Genomic DNA, 27976 nt, shown 5'->3' with positions numbered 1-27976 from the left:
TGTGTATATGTATTTACATATTTTATTTGCATGTAATTTATAAATAAATATATGTGTGTATACACAAATATATATACAAATATACATAAGAGGTTGGATATGTATGTATGGGTGTATTTATGTGTACACACATATGTGTATATGTACATGTGTGTTATATTTAATGTGCATGTGTATATAAATATAGAACTATAATTATATAATATAGAAATATGCTACATAATATATTGATATAATAATTTTATATATTTTTATGTAGTCTATATGTGAGTGTGTGTGTGTATACCACATAGACATAAGATGACAAACTATAGGAACTGCCCTGTTGGTTGAGCTTTGAATTGGCACAGCTATTCTGGAAAGCAATTTGAAATTATGCAAATAAAATGACTAATATTTTCATACCTTTAGACACAAAGATTCCTCTGTTAGGCAGATACCCTGAGTGGATAGAGCACCAGTGCAGGAGTCAGGAGGACCTGAGTTCAAATTTCACCTCAGACACTTGACACTCACTAGCTGTGTGACCTTGGGTAAGTCACTTAACCTTAATTGCCTCATTCTGGGTCATCTCCAGTCGTCCTGATGAATATCTGGTCTCTGGATTCAGATGGCTCTGGAGGAGAAGTGAGGCTGGTGACCTGCACAGCCCTCCCTCACTCAAAACAAAGTCAAGTGCAAGTCATGTCATCATTTCTCTGATGGCGTGATCTTCTTCCGCAACGAAGGACGAACACACACACCCTGAGGAGGTCATTGACAAAAAGAAAAGATCCACATACACCAAAATGATTACATCGGCACTTTTTATGGTAGCAAGAACTGGAACCAAAATAGGTATCCATTGGTTAGGAAAGAGGGAGAAGGAACAAAAAACAGGGAGGGGGGAAAGGGATTAGGAGAGGAGAAAGTGAGGAGGTGTAATCTTAGAGAAAATTTTCCTCTTAACGTCTGATAAAGTGGAAATGAAAATTATCCCACGAGTAGATTGTATGATGTGACAGAAGGAAGAGCCAAATGAACAATATATGATTGCAACAATGTAACAAGTCAATATTGGTATTCCACAAAACTGGGCAAATATACGGGTCAATTGCAGTTCTATATTGTCAGAGTTAAAGGACGCTTCCCATCTGTTAACAATCAATAAGCTATATTGTGGGATGTAGTCATATATACAACATTATGTGTATATATGTATATTTTGTGTATATTATATGTGTACGTATACACACACAGGCACTGTACATCTGTATTTAATCGTTAAAACTGGATGGCGTAGGCAAAGAAGGTGAGGTGGCTTGCTGCGGAGGGCAGAGTCCTGGGTCTGCCCCCGCTGGGACCGTCCCTTAAATACTGGGGGCGCCGCTTCCTCCCCTGTAGAAGAAGGGGGGCTGCTCCTTGAACTGAAGAGACCTCGCCTCTTTTTTGTCGCAGTCTGGACGATACCCAATGGAAGGCGAGCGCTCGAATTGTACAAGACGCTGAGAGATGTTGGAACCATTTAATGGGAACACTGCGGCTTGCAGACAGACCACCAACCCCCACCGCAAGCGTGGGTTAACGAGTCCAGCCCAGAGTAAGAGGATTCGGGCGTTCCAAGCCAAATCTGCGGTGATGTCTGAGCTGCACCTCCAGCGGACGCTTCTGTGACAGAGCGGGAGGAGGGCACGGGTTTGGAAACTACATTTCCCAGCAGCCCCCGCGGCCGCCGAGGCCGGGGACGGGAAGTCCCTGCGGCCCAGGGCGGGGGCGGGGCCGGGCGCCGCGGGCAGGTCGGTCTTCGTTCCACCGACGCTCCGGTCGGACCCCGCCGGGCTGGGCTGCCTCACCGGGCGGCCTGACGGCGCCCGGGGGACCAGCATGGACAGCCCCGAGGTGACCTTCACCCTGGCCTACATAGTCTTCTCTGTCTGCTTCGTCTTCACGCCCAACGAGTTCCACTCGGCGGGGCTGACCGTGCAGAACTTGCTGTCCAGCTGGCTGGGCATCGAGGACGTGGCCTTCGTCCAGTACCACCTGCGCAGGACCACGGTCACCATGCTGGTCCACTCGCTGCTGCCGCTGGGTGAGTGGGGGCGGGGGCGCCGGGGGGCGGGGCGGCTGACCAGGCTAGTCTGGCTTGACTCAGCTCCTTGTCTGTCGCGCCCCCTACCCGGAGGGGTCACACCGCACCCCCACTCTGGGACCCCGCATTGACGGCCCTGGGCCAGGCAAAGCCGGGGCGGCGCGGAGAGAGGCCGGTGGGGGACCCAAGGAAACCCGCTCCTCCCTGGGTCGGCATGAAGGGGCGGGGTGCCTGCAGTCTAGACCCCTGGGGAGGGCCGGGGGTGCGGGCTCAGAAGCCTCCAGGGGCTTCAGTCCATTGGGGACGACCCCCACCCCAGGGTCCCAAGGGGGTGCTGCACGGTGCAGAGGGTCCAGCCCCCAGGCTGGGGAAGGACCCCTGCAGAATGGGGTGGGTGGGCTTGAAGGAAGCCAAGGGAAGGGGGGCTGCCCTTCCAGCCCTAAATCATTAAGCCCTATGAACCATTCCACAGATATGAAGAGCCTTTGTGAGCTCTTCACTTCCAGTCAACCAGCCTTTCTAATGTTCGTTCCTGTTTTGGGCCAGGCTCCTGAGAAGATACAGAGATGAAAAGTGGTACATTATCACAAAGCCCCTCCCCTGAAGGAGTTTATCCTTAATCCGGGCAGGAAAGAAAGGATGCAGACAGGAAATACATGCCATGAAGGCAACAAAACAAAATGCAAGTCAAACATAATGGACAGTGTTGGTTACACATTACCAAACTTCAAGGACACTTCCTTTCTGTTTAAAAAAAACAAAAGGCTGTAAAACACAAGTGATATGGACAGGCAGTCAGAATCACTGTATTATGACTTGGCCTGACTGTACTTTTGTGGAATGTTATTTATTACTGGAAGTGACTGACATGTCAGAACAAAATAAAGTCAGTATGCAGATTTCTGGGGATGGTCTTAAGAATCAGCAATATTAATAAGTAGCTTTTATATAACCTTAAGGTTTGCAGAGCTTTTCAAATATTATATTATCTGCACAATAACCCTGGGAGATACGTGCTATTATTCTCATTTTATATTGAAGGAAATTAAGGAAAACAGATTAAGTGATTTGCCCAGGGTCACACAGTCAGTGAATGTCTGAGGTTGGATTTGAACTCAGATCCTCTTCATTCTAGGTGCAGGGTCCACTGCACCACAGGTATAATAATCTATAAGTTCTTGTTTGTTTTAGCATAAGCTCCCTTTTCTTATTTTCATTTTTTTCCAAAAATTTATTATTCTTAGCATTGATTTTTTTGAAATTTGCATTCTGAATTATTTCCCTCCCTTGCACATCTTCCCCACCCATGATGAAGGCAAGAAATGTGATATCCATTTTTACATGTGTAATCATGCAAAACATATTTCCTTGTTAGCCTTGTTGCAAGACAAACAAACAAAAAAATAAAGGAAAAAATTATGCTTCAATCTAGATTCAGATTCCACTAGTTCTTTCTCTGAGGGTGGATAGCATTTTTTATTATAAGTCTTTCAGAATTGTCTTGGATCATCGTTAATCAGAATAGCTAAAGCATTCACAGTTCATCTTCATACAGTATTGCTATTACTGTTTACAACGTTCTCCTCTCTTCTCTTTGCATCTGTTCATGGAAGCCTTCCTAGGTTTTTCTGAAATCATTCTGATTGTCATTTCTTAGAGCACAATAGTATTCCATCACAATCATGTACCACAACTTGTTCAGCCATTCCCTAATTGATGGGCATCCCCTCAATTTCTTATTTTCATTTCTTAAGTGCTTGTTCATATCATTGAATATATGATATATATATATATATATATATATATATATATATATATATATATATATATATATATATATATATATATATATGACGTGTCAGGGGAAGTCAAAATAAAATTTATATTTAAAAAAAACTAGGATCTAAAAGTTATAATATGCTCAGGTTCGAAAAGGCTATCCTCACTATCTCTAGAAAGGATAAGTGCTGTGGTAAGGGGAAGGAAAAGTGGGGGTCGTTTGTTAATGATTCAGGATAGAAAGTGATCCCAACAGCACAATTACTGCCTCCTCCGTGAACAGCTGTTTCTAGGAGTGAGGCTTTCCAGAACAATGTACGTCAAAACAAGCATAGCAATTAAAGAAAAAGAAGGAGAAGGAAGGATTGAATACAGTCTGCCAGTGTCCTAATTAATAGAGGAATGGGACAGAGGAGGGGGAACACCATTTGTCTCCTAGAAGCTGTTCCACTAATGGGAGAATAAAGAATGGACATGTAAATGTGGAGCCTATAAAAAGGAAGTGATTTAATCAAGAATAACTTAGATGGGAAAAGAAATGGGGGAGGGGACAAAGAAAATTAACACTTGGAAAAAGATCCCACAAATGAAAGTTATTCAGATTGGTTTGGTGGGGATAGGTGAAGGGGGATGAAAGATGTTTGAGAAGTACTCTTAACTGGGTAGAGAGTGGGTAGAGTCAACAATCCAGAAGGGTTCAGAGATAGAGAATGATAAAGGCATGGTGTGAAAACTCTTTGGCTTCGCTCAGGGGCCACTTCCCACCAGATGCCTTCTCTGACAGCCCTACGCAGAGGAAAGTGGTCCCTTCCTCCTCACCTTTTCTGTTTGGTTCTTTCTTTGCCATTTCACATTCTCCTTTGTACCATACTTATTCCTATCCTCTCTCTTGGGTTATGTCTCTTTAGGACAGGGACTGTGTTCTTTTGCATCTTTCCATCCCCATTCCCTGATCCCAGGGCCTTCCCTGTTGTAGATCCTTAATTAACGGTAGTAAAATTGAGTTGAATTTCTATATAACACTTTATGGACAGATGTGATTCCATTTGATTCTCACAACAAGCCAGTGGCTAGGCATCACAGAACAGCCTGGGCTTAGGAGCTGCCAGTTATACCTAGCTATGTGTTGTGGGGTAGAGGGTTGGTGAGGACACCCACCATGGGGGAGAGGCAGGAAAGGAAAGTCACAGCACCTGTGTAACCCTGCACTCTCCAAGTAATCTCTCTTCTCCATGCCCTCATCAAGTTTGGAAAGGTGGTCTAAGAGCGAAATTGCAAAGGCCTGTAATTCTGTCTTACAGACTTGATGAGGGCAATGTCACATCCTTGCTTGAGAAGCTTCAGGGGCTCCCTGATGCCTCTAAGATAAAACACCAGCCCCCTTTTTGAGGCATTTAAAACTCTTTGCAGTTTGACTCTAGACTACCTTTCCAAACTTGACACTTCATATACGCTACAGTCTAGTCAAACTGGTCCTTGGATACAGCATTCTATCTCTCATCTCCATGCCTTTGCAAAGTCTGTTCACCTTGCAGAACTTATGCTCCCCCTTCCCCTTGCTCCCTAAGAGGGGCACTGGAAGTGCTTCCCTCTCCTCCTTTCTCCCCCTCCATATTACTTTGTATTGCTAGTGCTTCTTCCCATATAGGAATACATTTTGTATTTATTTACCTGTGTATGTGAGCTCCTGGAGAGAGGAACTATTTCATTTTTATCTTCATATTTTCAGCCACCAATGGAGTTCCTTTTTCTCACCCCCAAGGCTTCCTTATTCTTCCTTGTTGCCATCCCTCCCCTCCAGTTCTGAGGCCCTAAACCATGATTCAGTTGACTGCAGTTGTTTCAGGATGAGGCATGCCAGTGTATCTGACCCAATCCTCATCCTTATAACTTTGTTTGGCTGCAGATTGCCAGTGTTTGTTGTTTTCCTCAGTGGCATGTAAGCTTCTTGAAGGCAGAGACTGTTTTTCACTTTTATATCTGAATGCCCAGCCTTTAGCGCAAAGTGTGGTCCTAGTCAGGGCTTAATACGGGCTTTTTCATTCATTCACTCCTTCATATGTCTGATGTGGGATCTGAATCCTGGTCTTGTTGCCTCTGAGTCTAGAGCCCTCTCCCCACAACACCGTATTGCTGCCAGGCTGCATCCATGGAGGTGGTTTCTACAAGAGGGAGGTCTCCGTGCTGATGAAATTATAGATCCAAACAAAAAAAATAAAAGTGAGCCAGGAGAGCAGACGTGTAAGTGTGAGTGTAACCTTTACATCAGCGATTGTCCTCATTTCTTAGGTGAAGAAATTGATGTTCAGATAGTTACATCATTTGCCCAAGGCCAAGCAGCTCAGACCAGACCCAGGGGACTCCAGTTAAGGGCTCATTCCACCCTGTGTATGCAGCAGAGGTGCTAGTGATCACGGACATTCACATCAATAAACTTCGACCTTTCTAGGACCTGAAGAAGGGCTTCTTATTGAGAGGGCTCTGAAAATTAAGAATGACCATAACAAAAATAAATTTTAGTGCTTATTCATGTCAGTGCCTCAGTCTTTCCAAGATCTTTGTTTTTGGTCACTGTGGGCCCTTCTCTCACCTGTACAGGTCTTTGTTTTAGGAGACTATCTTCAGAGTTGATGGGACCTAAACATTTGTGCAGTTGCCTGCTAATGCCTTCGGTGACCTGCTGACAACCTGTCGGGGTCTGGCCAGGGTTTGCAATCTTCCCATCTTAAACCTGCTGGAGTCTGAACACTGCTCCATAGCCTTCCATGATGCAGGAGCACCTTAGAGAAGTCCTAAAGGCTGAAAGAGTGCTGGGTTTGGAGCCATGTGACCTTTGAGTTCCAGCTCTGCTCTTAATACTGTATGAGTTTGGGCCAGTCTCCAGAACCTCTCTGTGCCTTGGTTTCCCCATCTGTAAAATGAGGGAGTTGGACTAGATGACATGTGCGATTCTTTCCAACTCTTTATGATCCTTTGTCTTTAGTGGAGGAACATCATTTCCATCACCCTTAATGCTGTTAGTAAGCACAATAACGGTAATAAAACACTCTCAGAAACACTCCTTTGGGTACCTAGTCCTCTCATCCATTAGACTGTGAACTTCTTGAGAAGCAGCTACTCCGTCTTCTCCAATCTTTGATCTCCTTCCACAGTCCAGGGAGGCATCCAGGAACTATTTGTTGAATTGAATTATTGAAGATATTGGGGCCTCCTGTAGTGCCAGAGAGAAAGGAAATGCCTATTTGCTGGTTTCCATACAGAGGCCTTGCAAGGTTATGGGACATCTTTGTGCCTTGTTTCCTAAAAGGAGAACCTTTGTTTGCTCCTTGCAGGGTACTACGTTGGCATGTGCTTTGCGGCATCTGAGAAGCAACTGTATTATTTCAACCAGGCTCCGGAAGGCTGGAAGCTGTTCCTTCTACTTTCAGTCTCCTTCCCCACCATCACCTGCACCGTTGCTTACTACTGGTTCCGGAACAGGTGGGACCGTCACCCACTAGCCCGGACTTTGGCGCTCCATGCCCTCCCACAGTCAGGGTGGCAAGCAGTGGCCTCCTCCATCAACACAGAGTTCCGACGTATCGACAAGTTTGCCACAGGGGTATCGGGAGCCCGGGTGATTGTGACCGACACCTGGGTGATGAAGGTGACCACCTATCACATCTATGTGGCTCAGCAGCAGGACGTCCACCTGACAGTGACAGAGTCACGCCAGCACGAACTCTCACCAGACTCCAATCTGCCCGTCCAGTTTCTCACCATCCGAGTGGCCAGTGTCAATCCCCTCATCAAAGCCTTTGACATAAGGTAAGCAAATTCTCTTCCTTATAGAATTGTAGAGGCTCCATCCCTGACAAATGCTAACCCAGTCTGTGCTTCAGCACCTCAGTGATGGAGGATTGGCTCATTCCTTCCAGTCTTGACTCTTAGGAAGTTTATCCTTACATTGAACTGAATGAAACATGGCTCTTTGCAGCATCCGGTTTGTACTCTTAGCTCTGGCCTCTGGGGACAAATAGCATGAATCTAATCTTTCATTTTTCTTAATCCTTCTCCATTTTCAGATGAAATCAATCAGGGTGTAGGGCTGAGCTCGGTCCAAGGACCATGAGCAAATTTAGTTCATGAGGGAACCAACCCCAAGTTGGTTTTAAATTTCTTTTAAAATAACAGGGATTGTTTAGCACTTCAAATGATTTGTGTTTTCATCTGCACAAGGTGCACACTGGTGCCATTGTAGATTGTTGCAGCTTCTCCACACTAACCCTTGGCACAGTGCCTGGCACATAGGTGCTTAATCAGTGCTAGTTGACTAGAAACTGACTGACACCTTAGTGGTGTAAGTGCTTTCTCCACAACAACCCTGGGAGGTCAGTAGTGTAGATGGCCTTATCCCATAAGGAGGAGGAGGAGACTAAGATTCATAATGATTAAATTACCTGCCCTTAGGCAGGCATACACCATCCCTGTCTCAGGGCTGGGCCTTGAATCTGCTTCCTTGTACTTCCTTTTGCACTCTTCTCCCTCACTGGGCTTCCTGAATTGTTTTAGCCCCAATAATTGATCACCCACTGGCCAGCTTCCTGCTGCTGACTCATTTACAGAACCTTCCTTGCCTTTAATGATAATAATAATAACATTTTTGTTGTTGTTGAGTCATGTTTTCAATTGTCCATGAGCTCCTTTGGGGTTTTCTTGGCAAAGATACTGGAGGGGTTTGCCGTTTCCATCTCCAGCTCATTTTACAGATGAGAAACTGAGGCAAACAAGGTTAAATGACTAGCCCAGGGTCATATAGCTAGTAAATGTCTGAGGTTGGATTTGAATTCAGGTCTTCTTGCCCACAGTTCCAGTGCTCTATCTGTTGCGCCACTTAATTGCTTTTTCCACAATGCATTTCAGCAGATACAACAAATCAGGGTTTGGTTATTTTGTTAATTTTCTAGACCCCTAGACTTTAAAAAGGAGGGAGAAAATGTTAATAATGCAGATTAAAATTAAAAGTACATCATGTATACTTTCTTTTCCAGAGAGCTAATTGTTAAATGTTTACCAACACACCCCTATTTATAAAGCACTCTAAGGCCTTCAGATTACAACTGGCATTTTTAAGCCCATTTTACAGATGAGAAAACTGAGGTTCAGAGAAATTAAATAACTTGTGTTTGGTCATGTAGCTAGTTCCTCCCTCTCCTGTTAGGGCAGCTGTCCTACGGAGTAAGAGTCATCTGAGGCAAATGGAACTGTCTAGAAATCATCCCTCTCTGTGGTTTCACCATTGTGGGCATTCCTTCCCATGTGTGCAGAGTGCAAATCCTCCACATCAGTGTAAACAGACTGAGGCACGATGCTGTCCAGCCTTCTGATGATGGGCCTCTCTGTGCACCCAGCTAGCTAAGTTCTGAGATAGCAGGCATGTCCTCCATGAGTTGCCCTGGACTCAGAGCTTCTCCATCTTAGGAGAACCTGCCAGACCTTGCTTTCTTGGCATTGCCTTTTGGAGCCCAAGAGGTGACCAAACACACACACACACACACACACACATACCCATACACCCATCATGCCATATGAGAGGCTCCATGGTTCAATGCAAAGACCCCAGAATTTGGAATCATGAGACCTGGGTTCAGATCTAAACTTCTGTATTTCCTAGCTCTATGACTTCTCTGAATTTCAGTGAACTCAGGAAAATAAGCTCTTATTATCGTTATCATCTCATACAGTGGAGCAGTGTATGAGAGTTAGCAACCACATGAGAAATGCAGACAGCCTGGGTTCCCTGGGAGCTCTGGGAAGGAGGGAAGTATAGGTTACTTGGTCCTTGCAGGGATGATCTCTTGACCACAGGGCCCTGTTTATGCTCTTAGTTTTTTCCTGGTGTTCTTGTTGAAGCCCTTAATTGACCACAGCTGTTTTCTAGCTTTCCTGCTATGGCTGATTCCCTCCCTCTCATTCTGAAAATGCCGGCATATCTGAGCCATCCCCAGCTGAGATAGACACTCTGGAGAGGCAGGGGGCTCAGGCCAGAAGATAGAGGAGCAAACAGTCCTCTTGCAAAGTGATTCCCTCTGTGTGCAGGCTCTATGCTGGGGTCCTTAGGAAGGCTATAGACTGGATGAGGTGTCAGCAAACCATGACCAGAGGGTCAGGTCCACCTGCCTGTCTTCGTACTGGCCAGCCAGCTAAGAGTAGTGTATCTCAGTGATTATATTCAAAAATGTAAAGACCATTCTTGGACTGGGGGGATAGAAGACAGGTTTGACCCTTGGGCCACAATTTGCAGATCTCCACTGTTACAGAGTAGAGAAGTGGTGGTACAGGCAAAGACACAGATGATATTTGGGTCCTTCCATGGTCAGAAATTTAGGGCTTCCCCCTCTCCCAACACAGACTGTGTAGCTCCTTTTGTGACTCATAGAGTCATGTGCAGTTTTCTACTCATGGCATGTTACTCTTTGCCCTGAGGAGCTTGGGTACACTGCATGTTTAAGCTGGCAGTGGTATGGGAGAATCTGGAGACCCACACGTTTACATTTTCTCTTTTTGTTGAGTTCTTTGAGTTCAAGGTCTGGTGGTCACATTTTTGTATGTTAGAGGCAGGTTTTATTAATTTTGCACCCACTTATTTGCATATATTAATTATGTATTTAGCACACTTTGTATTCTACACAGTCTTGTATTCATTTTCTTTTATCTGCAATAAAATACCATTTCAAGTGTCAGGGTATACCGTGTGAAACTCCCATCACATTCCGAGAATTATTGGCGTGGTGCAAGGCCTCATGGGTCATTATGGGGAAGAACTTTTGTGCACTTAGCTCATCCAGTCAGATCATGGAAGGACAGTTATGTGGTGTGTAGTCTGTAGCTGGGCTGAGGCACCAAACCCTCCTTATTAGGCAGGGCCTCACAAGATCATTAAAAACCTGGCATTCCCACAGCCACGATGAGGCCTCAGAGGGAGCACCCCAGAACTTTAGGAGGCTAAATAGCTATGACAAACAAAGATAGGTATGAGGGGGTGTAAGATGAGAAAAACTAAGAGCTCTGCAGGTTCCAAGAGGGGAAAAATCTCGTCAGCTTTAGGAGCTCAGAGGACTTCAGGCTCCAGATGGCATTTGAGCTGAGGCTAAACAGAAGGATGGGATGTACTGAGTGGTCACTCCAGGCCCAGGGAGCTGCTCAGCCAGACCCCTTTGCACCTTCACTTCTGCTGTTCTCCCACCTGTAGAATGCCCTCTTCCTCTCTTCCTGAATCATTAGGGCTCACCTCCCAAGAAATGATCCCCTGACACCCCCTGAATTCCTCCAGCACTGACTATGATAGTCCCTCCTATGTGCCTGGTCCTGTGCTAAGCACTTTACAAGGATTAACTTGTTTGATCCTCACATCAACTCTGGTGGTCAGTGCAATTATTATCCCCATTTTGCAGTTGAGGAAATTTTTTTTTTATTAAATTTATTTATTTAACTTTTAACATTCATTTTCACAAAATTTTGGGTTACAAATTTTCTCCCCTTTTGTCCCCTCCCCCCCCAAACACCAAGCATTCTAATTGCCCCTATGACCAATCTGCTCTCTCTTCTATCATCCCTCTCTGCCCTTGTCTCCATCTTCTCTTTTGTCCTGTAGGGCCAGATAGCTTTCTATACCCCTTTACCTATATTTCTTGTTTCCTAGTGACAAGAACATTACTCGACGGTTGATCCTAACACTTTGAGTTCCAACTTCTTTACCTCCCTCCCTCTCCACCCCTTCCCTTTGGAAGGCCAGCAATTCAATATAGGCCAAATCTGTGTAGTTTTGCAAATGACTTCCATAATAGTTGTGTTGTATAAGACTAACTATATTTCCCTCCATCCTATCCTGTCCCCCATTACTTCTATTCTCTTTTGATCCTATCCCTCCCCATGAGTGTCGACCTCAAATTGCACCCTCCTCCCCATGCCCTCCCTTCTATCATCCCCCCCACCCTGCTTATCCCCTTATCCCCCACTTTCCTGTATTGTAAGATAGGTTTTCATACCAAAATGAGTGTGCATTTTATTCTTTTCTTTAGTGGAATGTGATGAGAGTAGACTTCATGTTTTTCTCTCACCTCTCCTCTTTATCCCTCCACTAATGAGTCTTTTGCTTGCCTCTTTTATGAGAGATAATTTGCCCCATTCCATTTCTCCCTTTCTCCTCCCAATATATTTCTCTCTCACTGCTTGATTTCATTTTTTTTTAAGATATGATCCCATCCTCTTCAATTCACTCTGTGCACTCTGTCTCTATGTGTGTGTGCGTGTGTGCATGTGTGTGTGTGTGTAATCCCACCCACTACCCAGATACTGAAAAGTTTCAAGAGTTACAAATATTGTCTTTCTATGTAGGAATGTAAACAGTTCAACTTTAGTAAGTCCCTTATGACTTCTCTTTGCTGTTCACCTTTTCATGGTTCTCTTCATTCTTGTGTTTGAAAGTCAGATTTTCTTTTCAGCTCTGGTCTTTTCATCAAGAATGCTTGAAAATCCTCTATTTCATTGAAAGACCAATTTTTCCCCTGAAGTATTATACTCAGTTTTGCTGGGTAGGTGATTCTTGCTTTTAGTCCTAGTTCCTTTGACTTCTGGAATATCCTATTCCATGCCCTTCGATCCCTTAATGTAGAGGCTGCTAGATCTTGTGTTATCCTGATTGTAATTCCACAATACTTGAATTGTTTCTTTCTAGCTGCTTGCAATATTTTCTCCTTCACCTGGGAATTCTGGAACTTGGCCACAATGTTCCTAGGAGTTTCTCTTTTTGGATCTCTTTCAGGCGGTGTTCTGTGGATTCCTTGAATATTTATTTTGCCCTCTGGTTCTAGAATATCAGGGCAGTTTTCCTTGATACTTTCATGAAAGATGATGTCTAGGCTCTTTTTTTGATCATGGCTTTCAGGTAGTCCCATAATTTTTAAATTGTCTCTCCTGGCTCTATTTTCCAGGTCAGTTGTTTTTCCCATGAGATATTTCACATTATCTTCCATTTTTCCATTCTTTTGGGCTTGTATTGTGATATCTTGCTTTCTCACAAAGTCCTTAGCCTCCATCTGTGCCATTCTAATTCTGAAAGAACTATTTTCTTCAGTGAACTTTTGAATCTCCTTTTCCATCTGGCTAATTCTGCTTTTGAAAGCATTCTTCTCCTCATTGGCTTCTTGAACCTCTTTTGCCAATTGAGTTAGCCTATTTTTCAAGGTGTTATTTTCTTCAACATTTTTTTGGGTCTCTTTTAGCAGGGTGCTGATTTGTTGTTCATACTTTGACTTCATGTCTCTCATTTCTCTTCCCAGCTTTTCCTCCACCTCTCTAACTTGATTTTCAAAATTCTTTTTGAGCTCTTCCATGGCCTAAGCCCATTGGGTGGGCTGGGACACAGAAGCCTTGCCTTCTGTGTCTTTGCCTGATGGTAAGCATTGTTCTTCCTCATCAGAAAGGCAGGGAGGAAATGCCTGTTCACCTAGAAAGTAACCTTCTATAGTCTTATTTCTTTTCCCTTTTCTGGGCATTTTCCCAGCCAGTGACTTGACCTCTGAATATTCTCCTCACACCCACCTCGCCTCCTGATCCTCCCAGCCAGCGTTTGGGGTCTGAGATTCAAATGCTGCTTCCAGCCTTAGGGCTTTTGGCAGGGGCAGGGCTGCTATTCAGTGTGAGATTAAGTTCAGGTGCTGAGGTTGGGGCAGGGCCGCCTCTCAGGCTCAGTTCCCTCAGGGGGTTTATGCACAGACCTTCAACAATGGATCCAGGCTCCTGCCCGCTTGGGGAGCCCCAGTCTGCAGCCGCCTCCCAGCCTCTACCTCTGGAGGGGGGGGGCGAGTTATGGGGGCACCCCACTCCCCTCTCGACCTGCCAAAGAGACTCTCTCACCGACCCCCGTCACCTGTGGGTGGAGGGACTTGTGCGGCCGCTGGAGATCCCGTCCCTGAAGCCTGCTCGGGTCTGTTTCTCTTGGTGCCGCGGCCGCAGCAGGTCTGGGCTGGGCTGGGCTCCGCGTCTGCAGCGCGATGGACCTTTTGCGAGAGGTTTGCAGGTCCCTCTGGAACAGAAATCTCCTTCTCTTCACTGTTCTGTGGCCTCACTGCTCCAGAATTCGCTGTGAGTTACTTTATACCGATGTTGTATGGGTTGTGGGTTCGGAGCTATGTGTATTTGCGTCTTTCTACTCCGCCATCTTAGCTCCGCCCCCTGCAGTTGAGGAAATTGAGGCAAATAGGTTGAGTGATTTGCCCGAGGTGACACAGATAGGTAGTATCTGAGGCTGAATTTGGACTTTGAGCTCTATATCCATTATAATCCATTCAGTTCCTTTACTTCCTTATTCATGTATCATCTGCCCCACTAGACTAGGAGCTCTGTGAGGGCAGGAATCTTCGATTATCTCTTTCTTCCCCTGTGCTCCATGGCACAGAGCCCTGAACATGACAGATAACAGGATCAGAGATTCACAGGGATCATCTCCTCCATGAGTTCTTTAACTTTGGGGTATCATGGACCCCTCTGGCAGTCTGGTAAAACCAAGGACCCCTTTTTAGAATCATGGCTTAAATACATAAAATAAATTCCATAGCATTCTAAAGAGAATCTATCCTGTTGAAATATAGTTAACAGAATATAAAAAAAACCACACACATAAATTCACAGACCCAGATTAATGGCCCTGAACTAATCCAGCCCAAACTATACTAGAGTCCTCTTTATGCCATCCCCAACACTTCGAGGAGCCCTCCAAGGCAGCACTCCCACTTTGGGGCAGTGTTCATTGTTAGGAAAGTACTTCCCTACATTGAGTCAAAATCCATCTCTCTATCTGGCTCTCATTCTGCCCTGTAGGCCAGGTCGAACAAGGCTCATCTCACTTCTGCATCTCAGCTACGAGCTTGCTCAACTCCAGTATCAACATCCTCCTTTCCTCTGGTCATCCCGGAGTGAGAAGCCTCGTCTCCAGCCTTCTCACCACCCAGTGCCCTCCCGGGAAGCTCAGTTAAATCCCTCTGGTCCCACAGGAGTATCTAAATACAGAGAGAACCATTGCAAAGTTGTTGAGCTTTTGCTATAGAAAAATAAAATGCAAAGTAAAAGGGATAAACCTTCCTAGGATAGACTCTTGGCTTTATGGCAGGGGGTCCTCATCCATGGTCTGTTGATCCCCTCAAAGGACCCACAAAGATTTCAGATGTCTGAGAAACTAGATGGGGAGAAATGCATCTTTATTTGTGCTTACTTCTAACTGAAATTTAGCATTTCCTTCCATTATAAGTGCAGTCCCTACATTATTCTGAGAAGGTATCCATAGGTTTCACCAGACCATCCAAGGGTCAGGGACATAAAAAAAGTTAAAAGCCCCTGCTCTCCTGGGACTCTGTCCAACACTTTCCAGCTGTTCTACTACCACTGAATGACTCTCCCCATGCACATGCCCCTTTTGTGGACCAGGGAGCTGTCCTGTCACTGACCAGATTTCTGGCTGCCAGAACACTAACAGTAACGGGCACCAAATCTGCCTAGGAGACTGGAGTTCTGGTTCTGACTTTGCCGATAACTCACTATAAGGCTCTGAGCACACAGCATGTCTTCTCCTGGGGCCTCACTTTTCTCCTCAATAAAATAAGGAGCTTGGACTAAATGGTCTCCAGGGGCCCTGCCCTCTCAGCATGGGCATGCTGTGCTGTAGCATTCAGTGACAGTAATAGATGCTGTGCTTAGCAAGACTAGTATGTACATTTGGATATGCAGTCCCCGAGGGACCAAGACAGCCAGTCTCATTTTAATTCCCTAACACAGCAGGTAATGTTATGGATGTCATCGTTTTGGTCACATTCCTAGAAATCTGTTGCTATAATAAAGACTGGCTCTGGACTCTGCCATCTAAGTAGGGCTTCTCAGTGAGCCTCTGAGGCTCTTCCTGTTCCCACCTGCAAAGTGTGAAGATAGCTAGAATCCCAGAGCACCATGTCCTGGGAACAGAACATGGATTGTAAGAGTTGGTACCCTCCTTGTAATGTCCTAGCTAAGAGGGACCTTACGACATACAATGTGGAATGAGCAGAGAGGGACCTTATGACATAGAATGTGGAATGTCAGAGCAGGGAGGGACTTTACGACATAGAATGTGGAACGTCAGAGCAGGGAGGGACCCAAAAAATCACAAAGTCCTACCTCCCTTTTCAACATTTGGAGAAAATGAGGCCCCCAGAAGGGAAGAGACTTGCTGAGGTTCATATAGGGAATTGGGAACAGAAGTAAGGCCACAGTACTCAAGTCAGTTGATTAAAAAACTGAAGGACAGAGGTGGGAAGGGACTTGTTCAGGGTCACCCAGCTAACCTATTATCACTGCACCTACATCATTAAAAAGATAATGGGAGTATTGAATGAGGAGCACTCCAGGGCCTTCCCTGTTGTTCAGCACCATGTTAACAGGTTTTTTGTCTCCCCCTCGCAATTCTGCCCCTCAATCTCTAGGCTAAAGTGCTGTGCTGACCTTCACTTCCTCTTGATGCAGAAGTAGAAATCTATGAGAAAGGAAGTTGCATGTGTTCTCAGATGCAGTTGGCTCTGGGTCAGGTTTGTTTAACTTGCTGCATGGGAAGAATCAGTGAAACATTGGTGGATTTGTTGAGAAATGATCGTGTGAAAAACGAAATCAATAAAGCTTTAAAAAATACTTTTTAAAAAAATTGATCTGTTGAAAATACTGTGTTTAGAGAATGCTGGATGCATTTTCATTTGCTTGAGTGAAGATTAAAAGTTCACTGTAGCTGCTCTCATCTCTGACACACTCTTGGAGGTCTTGGTTATAAACATCCTTCCCTTTATCGCTGCACCATGAATTAATAAAGCAGATGTTCAGGGAAGCCGCGAGGGCTGGCGAAATCAATCAGGGCCTGCAGAGAGAGCATTTTTTCTCCCTTGGTCTGATTTAAAGACTGTTGCTTGTGAAATCAGAATAATTCTCACCAGCTCATTTCCTCAAACACATCCTCACCTTCTAAGCCAAGTGTGTGTCCCTCAGTCCATTTGTTCTCTCCCATCCAATTTAGAGCATGACTGATAACCAATGGCTTCTCACAAATCTAGAAAGAATTCATTTTTATTTAAGCCACAGGCTACCTCCTGTCATTTTCTTTCCACCTCAGAATGAATTATTCTCCTGGAAAAGAAAAAAAAACAAGTACTCAACAGTGTATTTTTATTCCCATCTGAGATGATAAAGAGATCCAGAATAAGGAAGGTTCCAGCCTCTGTCCTTGACAGATGCCATCATAATAATGATCATCATCATTACATACATCAGACACTTGGAAACTTGCGAAATGTTTTCATCATAACCTTGCAAGGAATTATTGCAGGTATTGTCTGTTTTATAGATGAGGGAGGATAAGTGCCTTGTCCATGGGCATAGAACTAGGCAAGTCAGAGGCCAGGTTTGGACCCAAGTCTCCCATAATACCAAGTTCAATGCTTTTTCCATGATACCATCATGCACAGGATAGTGGCTTGGCCTAAGACTGTCAAGATGGTGATAACAGACTTCTTATAGCACTTTAAGGTAGAATTTGGAACACAAGGTACCCCCCACACACAATCTTAGGACAATAGTAAGATTTTTAAGTATCTGAAGGGCCACTGTCCATATAGGGGATTCATTTTGGTCAGTTTGACCCCAGAGAGCAAAACTAGAATGAACAGGGATAGAGAAAAGGAGGAAAGGGTATGTAAGAACTTTCTACCAGTTAGAGCTGCTCTACATTGTAAGGGACCTCCTCATGGACTTGAAAACTACTCCAGGGTGGGTAAGCTGGCCTGTCTTCCACCTTATCAGTCTTTTTACTCTTTACACTACTCTTCCATTCAGTGATTCTGGCCCCTTGGCTCCTTCTCAGACAACACTCTCATCCCTTGGCTCTGGCATTTCCTCTGGCTGTCCCCCATACCTGGAATGTTCTCCCTCCCTATCTGCCTCCTGACTTCAAGGCTTCAGGACTTTCTTGGCACAGATACTGGAGCAGTTTGCCATTTCCTTCTCCATCTTATTTTACAGATGAGGAAACTGAGACAAGCAGGGTTAAGTTACTTGCCCAGGGTCACACAGTATGTGTCTGAGGCCAGATTTGAACTGAGGAAGATGAGTCTTCCTGATGCCAAGCCCAGCACTCTATCCTCTGTGCTACCTAGCTACTTCTGGCACATGATAGTTACTTAATAAATGTTTATTGATTGATAGCCTAATACAGTCTCAAGAAGTCAGCCGTGATGCAGTAGAGATAGCACTGAACCTGGAATCAGGAAGACCTGAATTTAAATTCAACCTCTGATAATTACAAGTCACTTCACCACTGTCTGCCTCAGTTTTCTCAGTTGTATAATGAGGATCATACTATTTCCTACCTCCCAGAGTCATTATAAGGATCAAATGAGATACTTGTTAAGCGCTGAGTTTAAATTGAGATCATGTAACTAAGTGGCCCTTTGGAAAAGTAGGATGTGTCCTTAAAATGGTTAATTCGAGTCAGGTTAGAATCTTTGGTCAAGAAGAATACAGAGTTTAACATTGTAAATGACATTTCCTCACTAAACCTGTGTCAGAGGCAAAGTATTATAGTGGGAGGGGCTGTGAATTTGGAGTCAGAGGACCTGGATTCAAATTCTGGTTCTGGAATTTAATCCTGATTCTCAGCAAATCCCTTAACTCCCCAGGACTTGATTTCCTCATCTGTAAAATGAGAGCAGTGGATTAGACCACCTCAAAGAACCCTTCAGTTTCTAAGTCCTAAGATAAGTAGAATGAAGAAATGATTTTCCTTTCCCCTTCTTTCATTCAGGTTGAATTCTACAGAGTATGGTGAACTGCGTGAGAAACTCCATGCACCCATCCGCAATGCCGCCAATGTCGTAATCCACCAGAGCCTGGGTGACTTGTTTCTGGAAACATTTACATCCTTGGTGGAAATCAACCCACCTTATTCCATTCCCAGCAACCAGGTAGGTAAATTGAGTAGAGTACGGTCTTGAAGTAGCAGTCAGGAGCCCTGGGCACCACTGGGGTTCTACCACCAGCTTTGTTCGTTGTTCCACAGCCCAGCACTTCCTGTCTGCATGCCTTTGCCCTGGCTGCCCCCCCGTTTCCTAGAACCAGAAAGTGCTCCCTCCTCCCCTGCTTCATAGAGTCCCTTCTCTTACTTGAGTACCACCTTCTGCATGATCACCTTTTCTTGGTCCTCCTCCAACTGCTAGCACCTTTACTGTCAAACTACTTTGTCTTTGACTGCTTTGTGTATATATGAGCTTGTATAGTTAAGCTGTGTGTGTATGTTTATATTCACATGTACTTGTCTCCAGAATTATAGTGGAAGCTCATTGTAAGGATTGTTTCCTTCTCTCTATTTGCACCTCCAGCACCTAGCACAGTACTGTGTGTGGTAGGCAATTAATAAATACTTGATTGGTTGATCTGAGAAATGGGGACAAAGATACTTGCCCCACTACCGGCGTGAGCATAAATTTCTTTAATAGACAGTAGAGAGATTTGAAAAAATTCCCACATCAGACAGTTAGCACAGGAGAGATGGCCGTGCAGCTGAGATGTGAGGGTATAAGACAGGAGGCCGATAAGTGTTTAAGGTGGCACTATCCTCCCTCCAGTTGTAGGGCTGTCAGCGGCCGGGCCAGAAAGCTGAGTAGAAGCAAAGTTTTCACTGATGGTGTTTGTTAGGCTGGCTTGTCACCATACTTTCAATTTAGTTCAATTCAATAAGCATTTACTAAGTGTCTGCGCAAAACACCAGGCAAGAGAAGTGGGTATACAGAGACAAAAAAGGAATAATCTCTGCCCTCAAGGAGCTAACGTACTATGGGAGGGATATAATGTAGATGTGGATGAGCACGCACCAAGCAAAAATAATAGTGACTGATATCTATGTAGCACCTTAAGGTTTTCACCAAGTTTTCTAGGTCTCACTTAAGGCTCTCAACAATCTTGTGAAGTGAGTGCTACAGATACTATCCCCATTTTAAAGATGAGGAAATTGAGGCCCAGAGAAGGGGAGCGATTAGCCCATGGCTACATCGCTAATAAGTGTCAGAGGCAAAATTTGGGGAAGATAGGCGACTGCATCAAGCATTCTGTCCACTACTACCAGTGGTGGGAGTGGGAGCACGTGTTAACAGCAATAATACCAACAATAAATGGTATTGATCTAGTGCTTTAAGGTTTGCAAAGTGCTTTACAAATATCTCATCTGATCCTCACAACCCTGGGCCATAGATGTTATTACGATGCTCATATTACAGAGGAAGAAACTGAGGGAGACAGAGGTTAAGTAACTTGTGTGACTCAGGTCATAGCTAGTGACCTGAATGAGGCTGGATTTGAACTCAGATCTTTCCGACTCCAGGTCTGCTGCACTACCCAGCTTCCTGTAAGGAAAGATTTTGTGTAGGAGGTAACTGATGAGCTTTGAAAGAGGTTAGGGATTCCAGAAAGAGGGATGGTGGCCCAGCATCTGAAAGGCATTGAGGTGGGGTGGGAATGGAGGGGAAGAGCACCTGGGATAGCTCTGTTGGATCAGAGAGTACTTCAGTAGGAGTAATGTGAAGGGAATCTGGAAAGGCTGGCGGAAGCAGAATGTGAGGGGCTTTAAACACCAAAGAGAAGAATTTGTCATTTGCCCCAGAAGCAATGGGGAGCCATCAAAACTTCTTGAGGAGATTGACATGCTCAGGCTTGTGTTTATAGGAATTTCAGTTTGATACATGTTTGGAAGATGAATTGGAGAGAAGGAGACTGGAAGGAAAGAGGTCAGTTTGGATGAGATTTCATTTGTCCTGGAGAGAGAAATAAGGGGCAGAATTAGGAAGGCAGCAGACTGGGTAGAGAAGGGGACAGGGGAAGAGCTGACAAAAGTGAGGACATGGAAGGGATGTGAAATGGAGTGACAGGAAGGATGGGGAACCTTGACAGAAACAGGGGAAGGAAGTTAGGGGAGGTTCAGGGGAAAGACAATGGCTTCTGCTTTAGGCAGGTTGAGTTTGGGATACTTGTGGAATGTCAAGTGGAGATGTCTAGCAGGTAGGTGGTGATATAGAAGTTAAGTTAGAGTATATTGTAAATTGGAGCTTAAGAAACAGAGGAGGGCTGGCTGTGGAGATTGGGATGATGATTGAAAGCTTGGGAGCTGACAGGATCACCAAGGGAAGGAGGAGAGAGAGAGAAGGGAAGAGGGAGCAGGTTTGAGGCCTGGAGCACACCCACACACAGCCACTGGGACTCAGTGGATGACGATTCCATGGAGGAGGCTGGGAGAAAAACCCTGAGACAGGGGAGTCAGAATCCCAGGCAGGATAGAGCGCCCATGATGGATGGGGGAGGAGGGTCAGACAGAGAGTAAGAAAGGAGAGGATTGAAGAAGGCCATTGGATTCAGCATTGAAGAGAGGACTGTAACCTTGGAGAAAGGGGTAGGATGGGAAGCCAGACTGCCAGGAGGTGCCAGGTGAGTGGGAGATGAGGATGGAGAAACAACCAGTGTAGAACACTTGCTCTAAGATTTTATGATGAAGAGAAGAGATGTAGGACATTGCTTGCAGGCCTGGCAGTGTCAAGTGAAGGATTTTGTATTTGTTTTTTTTAAAGGATGGGGGGAGAGCTGGGCTTGTGTGGAGGCAGCAGGGAAGGAGTCAGTAGATAGAGGGAGAAAAATTACTTTCTGTGCAGAAAGTCCTTGGGAGAGAGACAAAGACAGAGAGTAAGCGTGAGCAGAAGCCATTTGGTGCCTTGCCAGGCTGTCCCCTTTCCCAACCCATGTGAGGGGTGGATTTCCCAAGGCTCTGACCTCAGCCTTCTTTTCTCCTCTGTCTACACTCTCTCCCCAACCCCCTCTACAACTTAGGCACTCCGTGGCCTTCCACTCTCTGCAGACCCAACACGCCCACATCTCTCTCCCCAGGCCTGACCCCTTTGCTTATCGCCAACTGATTGCTGACCAGCTGGGTGACTGGGCAAGTAATTTCACCCTCTTAACCTCAGCTCTCTCCTCTGTGAACTGGACATAATAATACTTGCACTGCCCATCCCCCAGGGTGGCCATAAAAAAAAAAAAACAATTTGGAAAAATTTAAGCAGTATGGAAGAATGAAGTAATATTATTTCCATTGCAATTTTGGTTATGGAGCAGAGGATTTCCTAGATTCTGGATTAGTCAAGCCATTTGCTACTGACTGTACCTCCTTCTGGAAGCAGCTTTATTAGTGCTATATTAGTAAGTGTCCCTGGAGATGCTGAACAGGGATGTGTTTTAAACAAGATGAAAGAGGCCTGATCCTCTTGGGGACTTGTCCGATGGGATAAAAGGGGGCAGGATCAGGAAGAGAAAGCAGAACTCTTGAACAGAAAACATTGATGATTGTTCACCTTAGGTAGGGGACATTTGGAAAGCTAATGGCAAACATGAGGTTTAGTGCATGGTACCCAGTAAACACTTAATAAGTGGGTAGTATCTGTATTTCTGTGGTTTGAATAGTCCCAGACTTCTTATACTACACCCCAACCACCTTTAAACTTAAAGATGATTCAGACTCAGTTATATTTATCAGAATATAATGAGAATTTTTGTAAACTTGAGAGTCAGCATAGTACCAGCGTGTTGGAATTGGAATCAGGTTTGAATCCTTGCCCCAGATACATCCTAGATGTTTGGGTGTAGCCAGGCTACTTTTCTCTCTCTCAGTTTTCTCCTCTGTAAAATGGGAATAATAAAAGCCTTGTATTGCCCTCCCTTTCAGAGTTGTTGTGGGGAAGGCACTTTTGTAAACTTTTAAGTGCTAATAAAATGAAAAGCTGTCGTTTTTTGCAGTCTGTCTAAGAGAAGTAGAGACAGTGTCTGAGATGATGATTTGGGAGGGAGGGGTGGTCTCTGAACTCCTGAAACCTGTCAGCTTCCTGAAAGCCCTGCACCCTTCAGGAGCCTCTGAGGGTACGGATCTCTTAGTTACACCTACGTACAGGAACAAATGATTCCAAAGCCAGTAAGAGAAGGAAAATTATTTTAAGTGTCTTCTCTTTTAGGAGACAGCAATAAATATGTCACTTTTTTTTAACTCCTCGATTTTATTTATTAGATGTGAAATGACATGATACTCTCTGTGAGTGCCAAAAGATATACATTTCATCAGCCACACCTTATTATGTTCCCTAAGCCTTGTTGCTAAATTACTTTTCCCACTTGACTCAGCTTGAGAACACCCTCACGCTTTCCTGATAGGTCTCCAGTGATTCTCATATCTTAATTATAACTGTGTCTGTTCTCCATTCCCCCTCCCTAACTATCCCTCTGTCCCAGACCTCACCGAGGGCTTTCCACACCCTTTTCTCTTCTAAAGTCTCTCACACCCTCCATGGCTGTGGAAGTCATACTCCCAGACTGTACTGGACCTCCTGCACATTTATATTATAGAATGGCGCCTGGGCCCTCACAGCAGCAAGACAGTCCTTTCGCTCCTCATGGGTCCTCTGTCCCACCCTCCAATGAGGCTCTTCCCAGCCTTCCCTTCCTACCTCAAGCCTCCTATGGCCTTTTAGCCTCTTAGCTAAGGAACTCGCCTCATACTACTGGCCATGAACTCTCTCTTCTCCCTATCTCTGCATTGCAGAACCTCTGGATCCCCACTCTCTTCCTTTACTCCAGGTCAGTCCCTCACCATGTCCCCTGATCCCATCCCCCATCTTCTCCAGCAGACTGCCCACAATCATTCCTGCCTGGCTAGGCTTTACTCTTCTCCCTGCTGCCTGCAAACATGCCTATATCTCCTCCTAAAAACCTCTCCCTGGACTTGGCACCCCTTCAGTGCATGAGGCTGTATTTTGTCTCCTTCATAGCTGCCCTCAGGGGCATTGCTCCCGTCAGCTCCTCAGGGAAGGGAACTTCCTCTTCCAGGTCACCAAAGACTTCTTTTCTTCAGCATTTCATGAAAAACTGTGATACTTCCTATCTCTTCAGTGTTTCACAGCACCTCTGTGAAGCTAGAAGTGCAGCTATCAGGACCCATCTCCCTGTTATCTAGGAGGAAACTGAGGCACAGAGAGGTTCAAAGACTTGCTTCTGCTCTCAGCTCAGTCTTCGAAGGTCTTCCATATCCAAAGGAAGCAACTTCCTCACAGTGGAGCCTCATAGGTAAATAGTAGGAAGGCCTGAGGCCACGTCTCATGCTGTGTGGCCATCTTTCATTCCAGACCTCATCATCAGGCCCTTCTCATCTTCTTTTTGCTGCTAATTGCCACTGAGCTTGGGCTTCCCACATAGGGCCTAGGCTGGTTGGCATTTTCACCCTATTCCTCCATACTCCCCCACAGCCCCTCCAACCCAGCAGTGGACTGTCCAGCCACGGAATTGCATGCTCTTGACTTCCCTGGTGCAGCCAGCTCCTCCCTACCAGCAAACACCCAGATTTAAGAGCTGCCATCCCTAGTATCAGCCCTCTGTCCCCAGCCTAGACAAATGTCGCTGCCTTCTAACATGGAATTAGCAAGCACAGGTTCTGGGTTCAAATCGAGCCTCTGACATGTAATGCCTATGTGACCCTCCCTTCCCCTATCCCTGTGTCTCCCCTCTCCAGTCCAAAGTCAGGAGGAAAGCTTAGGCGAGACATTTCACGCCCTGCAGTCAGCCAGCTGAGCCCTACTGTGGCACATGCTGCACCTTGAGCTCTGTATACCAGAGTAAAACCACACTAGCTTCACCCTGCCATCCTTCCCCCCACTCCCTGCCTAGCATAACCCCCTCCCCCACTCCACCTCTCCCTTCACAGACTCCAGTACAGATGCCATGGCCTCCCACTGCACTGTTCCCACTCTGCTCAGGGCCTTCACCAGGTACTGTCACCTACTGCAGTCACCTGTGTCTCATCTCCCCTTGTAGCCAGCACAGGGCTCTTCATGCAGTAGGAGCTTAATAAATATTGCGGTGCATTAAGTTGAGTGTTTTAGATTAACAGGCTTCCTGACCCTCTTTATTATAAACTTTGTCACTTTGGTATTCACCAAAATGAGCTTTAAAAATCTAGCCTTGCCTGCATGTGTGTGCATCTTTGTGTCCAGATGGATAAAGCAAGTAGAGTGTTTCATTTGAGTTTAAATCGATGCCCGGCAGGAGATAATATATGCCTCCCCTTTAATTGGCTCTGAGACAGCCTGGATCATGTGTTACTTCTTTTGCACCATAAGGTCCCTTTTGTGATCTTATGTTTGTCTTAGTCGGGGAGGGTGGATACAAGGAACCAAGTGATAAATTGGTTGGAAAAAACAGATTTAATTAAATTCAATTCAGTGAGTATTTATTGAGCTCCTACTACAGCTAGGAAGTAAATGGTGCTAAGGGAGGAGAGCACAAAGATAAATGCAAGACAGTGCCCTTGGCCTTGGGGAACTTGGGCTCTCATCGGGAAGACAGGCCAGACTGGACAGCATAGATGTGAGTGGACCATGGGGGCCTGGGACGATTCAGAGAGCCCTAGAGTGGGGTGGGAAGGACCAGGCAGAGCCGAGCAAAGGCCTGATTGGGAATATCCCCGTTGAATTCCGTGGTTCCTAGACTTCCAAGGAGACTTTCCAGGAGGGTGAGACCAGCCTGAAAGCTGTTGGCCTTGTCTTTGGTGCATTGTTAGGCACCCACACAAAGGCTGGGTGGGCAGGAAGCCCCTTGAGGCAGCCCACTGCCCTCATTGAGAAATGGTTCCTTAAAGGCTGCCTTAGGTGCTGAGCAGAGAGGAAAGGGGGCAGAATCACAGCTGACTAGGAACTGAGTTTTTGTAATTACAGCTTTCCTCACCCCGTTTCCTTCTTTCTTTTCCATTCAGCAGAATAGATGGTAAAGATCTGGGCCAGTCAGTCTTGAGAGCATTTTTAGGGGTACCCTGTTAGCTGCCAACTAAAGCTGAATCTCCCTGCTGGTCACTCACAGGTGTCTCTCCCCAGACCTCTCCAGCCTGCCTTTCTGCCCTGAGCCCCCTGAACTTTCCCACCTCTGCTCCTTTCCATGTTCTACAATGCCCCCTCTTCTTGGTAAATTTTTACCTGGCCTTTAAAGCCCAAATCAAATCCTTCCTCCTCATGACCCTTGTCAATAGTGCCTTCACATGGATGCACTATTGTGTATCACCATTTGATAGCTGTGAACTCTCAAGGGCCCAGGTCATCCCATTGCTGGCAGTTACTAGGTCCAGGACTTGGGCCACTTAACTTCCCTTTCTAAGCTCGTCTGTTCATCCATATAATCAGGATGGCAATCATTTTACTGCCTCCAGCCCGAAACCTTGGAAAGCCTTCATACACTGTGGAAATGAGTTAGTGTAGTTGTTCTTACCTGAATTGTGTGAGCCCTTAGGTGGAGCCTCGGGCTCTGCACAGACTTGGGAATTAATTCATTCTTGTTTACTGGATTGCCTTGCTTTGCATTAAATTAGAAAAAAAAAACAACAAAAAAACCTTGAACTATACAGGTCTTCTAAAAAGAGCCAAAAAAGAAGTTAAGTTTTTGCTTTTTTTTCTCCTCATCCCCTCCCGGTTTCCCAACACCCTGGAAGGAGCTGGAGCCCTGCATTGGCTGCATGCAGACAAGTGCCAACATTAAGCTGGTGAAGAACTGCCAGGAGTCGGATGAGGGCGAGTGCCAGCAGTGTTACTGCCGCCCCATGTGGTGTCTGACGTGCATGGGGAAATGGTTTGCCAGCCGCCAGGACCAGCAGCACCCGGAGACCTGGCTCTCCAGCCAAGTGCCTTGCCCCACCTGCAGGGCCAAATTTTGCATCCTGGACATTTGCATCATCCACTGACCTTCCTAGAGCAGGGATGTGCTCCTGGGGTTGACTCGAGTGGCCTTGGGTAGGGGAGCTGTTCTCAGGCTCTTTGTGTCTAAGGCAAAGGCCCATCTCGGTAACTCTATTCCACCTTCTTCTGTTTGGGAAACTTGGCAGGCCTCAGCATTTCCCTTCTAAGCTCCTCAGGCCTGTCCTTTCCCTCCAAATACCAGCCCTTCTCTGGAGGCTGCTTATTTCACCTTGTTCCCAGATAAGGGGAGGGAGGAAAGGCAGCACGAGGCTCTAACTTCCAGACTTTGGATGGAAGAGATGATGCCTCTACCTCACCCTCTTTCTCTGTCCACACTTCATATATAGTGAAGGATTCCAGGGCACTTGCCCCTCATCCTCTGTGTGACTAGACTAGCAAAGGGCTATTTGTTTTTTAAGTAACAAGGCAGATGCTGTCCCTGACAGGACCTGAGCTTTCTTTTACTGAAGCTGTTTTTAAAAGTTCATTCTTTATGATTTTTGCACAAGTGCATACGATTTTCCAGGACTTCCTCAAGCACATTTTGGGCCTGTAGCTGTCCACACACATGTTTAGAGAAGGCATGGTTTCTGGGCCTGTGCTTATCTAATTGGTATCATGTCAGTGAGAAGTTTAATTCTGGTTTCTGGTTTTGATCTCTTTCAGTCCCACTTCACCCTTGCACCTCCCCTTCTTCTTGCCTCTTTCTTCCTATCTCTCCCATTCTTGTAGTCCCTCCCATCCATGTGTTTTGTACTAGATAATCCACCATAGGTTGCAGAAAAGAGGGCGAAGTCCTGCGGTAGCAAGATACAGTTTCCACAGCTTTAATAACTATAGTTTTAAATGCCACCGTTTCCTCCACATCATCCTCAAACTCCAGCCCTATAGCTCAGTGCTTTGGGTTGACCACAGTGTTTAAAGTCGCTTCTCAGCACAACTGTTAGGGACAAGAGCAAGCACCTTAATTATCTACAATACAAAAATCCATACCATAAAGGTATTTCATTTTATCTTTTTTCTTAAAGGTATTTTAAAGGACAAGACTAGAATCATCTAAGATTAAAAAAACCTACAACTTTGGGACAAAAACAATCAATTTCATTGTGTAAATACAAAGAAAACTCTTCCATTCTTTGCAGGGGGTACAATATTTCTAGTCATGTTGGATCCATTTGATTGTTAGACCTGTTTCCTACTGTTTACCACACTGGGCAATTGAAAGAGGATCCCTTAGTATAAGAGGTATGAATACTATCATTCCAATAAAGAGTAGGAATCA

At 45.4% G+C, this 27976-nt stretch overlaps 1 protein-coding gene across 1 annotated transcript; it reads left to right on the top strand.

The window, feature by feature from the left end:
• Window positions 1–1678: 1678 nt before the first annotated feature.
• TMEM129 (transmembrane protein 129, E3 ubiquitin ligase) lies at window positions 1679–27976 on the top strand. The gene is made up of 4 exons (XM_072619986.1): window positions 1679–2068; window positions 7180–7654; window positions 18699–18858; window positions 26451–27976. The coding sequence occupies exons 1-4, from the start codon at window positions 1864–1866 to the stop codon at window positions 26697–26699; spliced, it is 1089 nt and encodes a 362-aa protein (XP_072476087.1). The 5' UTR covers window positions 1679–1863; the 3' UTR covers window positions 26700–27976.

The sequence above is a fragment of the Notamacropus eugenii genome, chromosome 6 (genome assembly GCF_028372415.1).
Source record: "Notamacropus eugenii isolate mMacEug1 chromosome 6, mMacEug1.pri_v2, whole genome shotgun sequence".
In the NCBI taxonomy this organism is placed as follows: domain Eukaryota; kingdom Metazoa; phylum Chordata; class Mammalia; order Diprotodontia; family Macropodidae; genus Notamacropus; species Notamacropus eugenii.
Note: the sequence above shows the minus strand (reverse complement) of the source record. Positions and strands in the feature narration are given on the sequence as shown.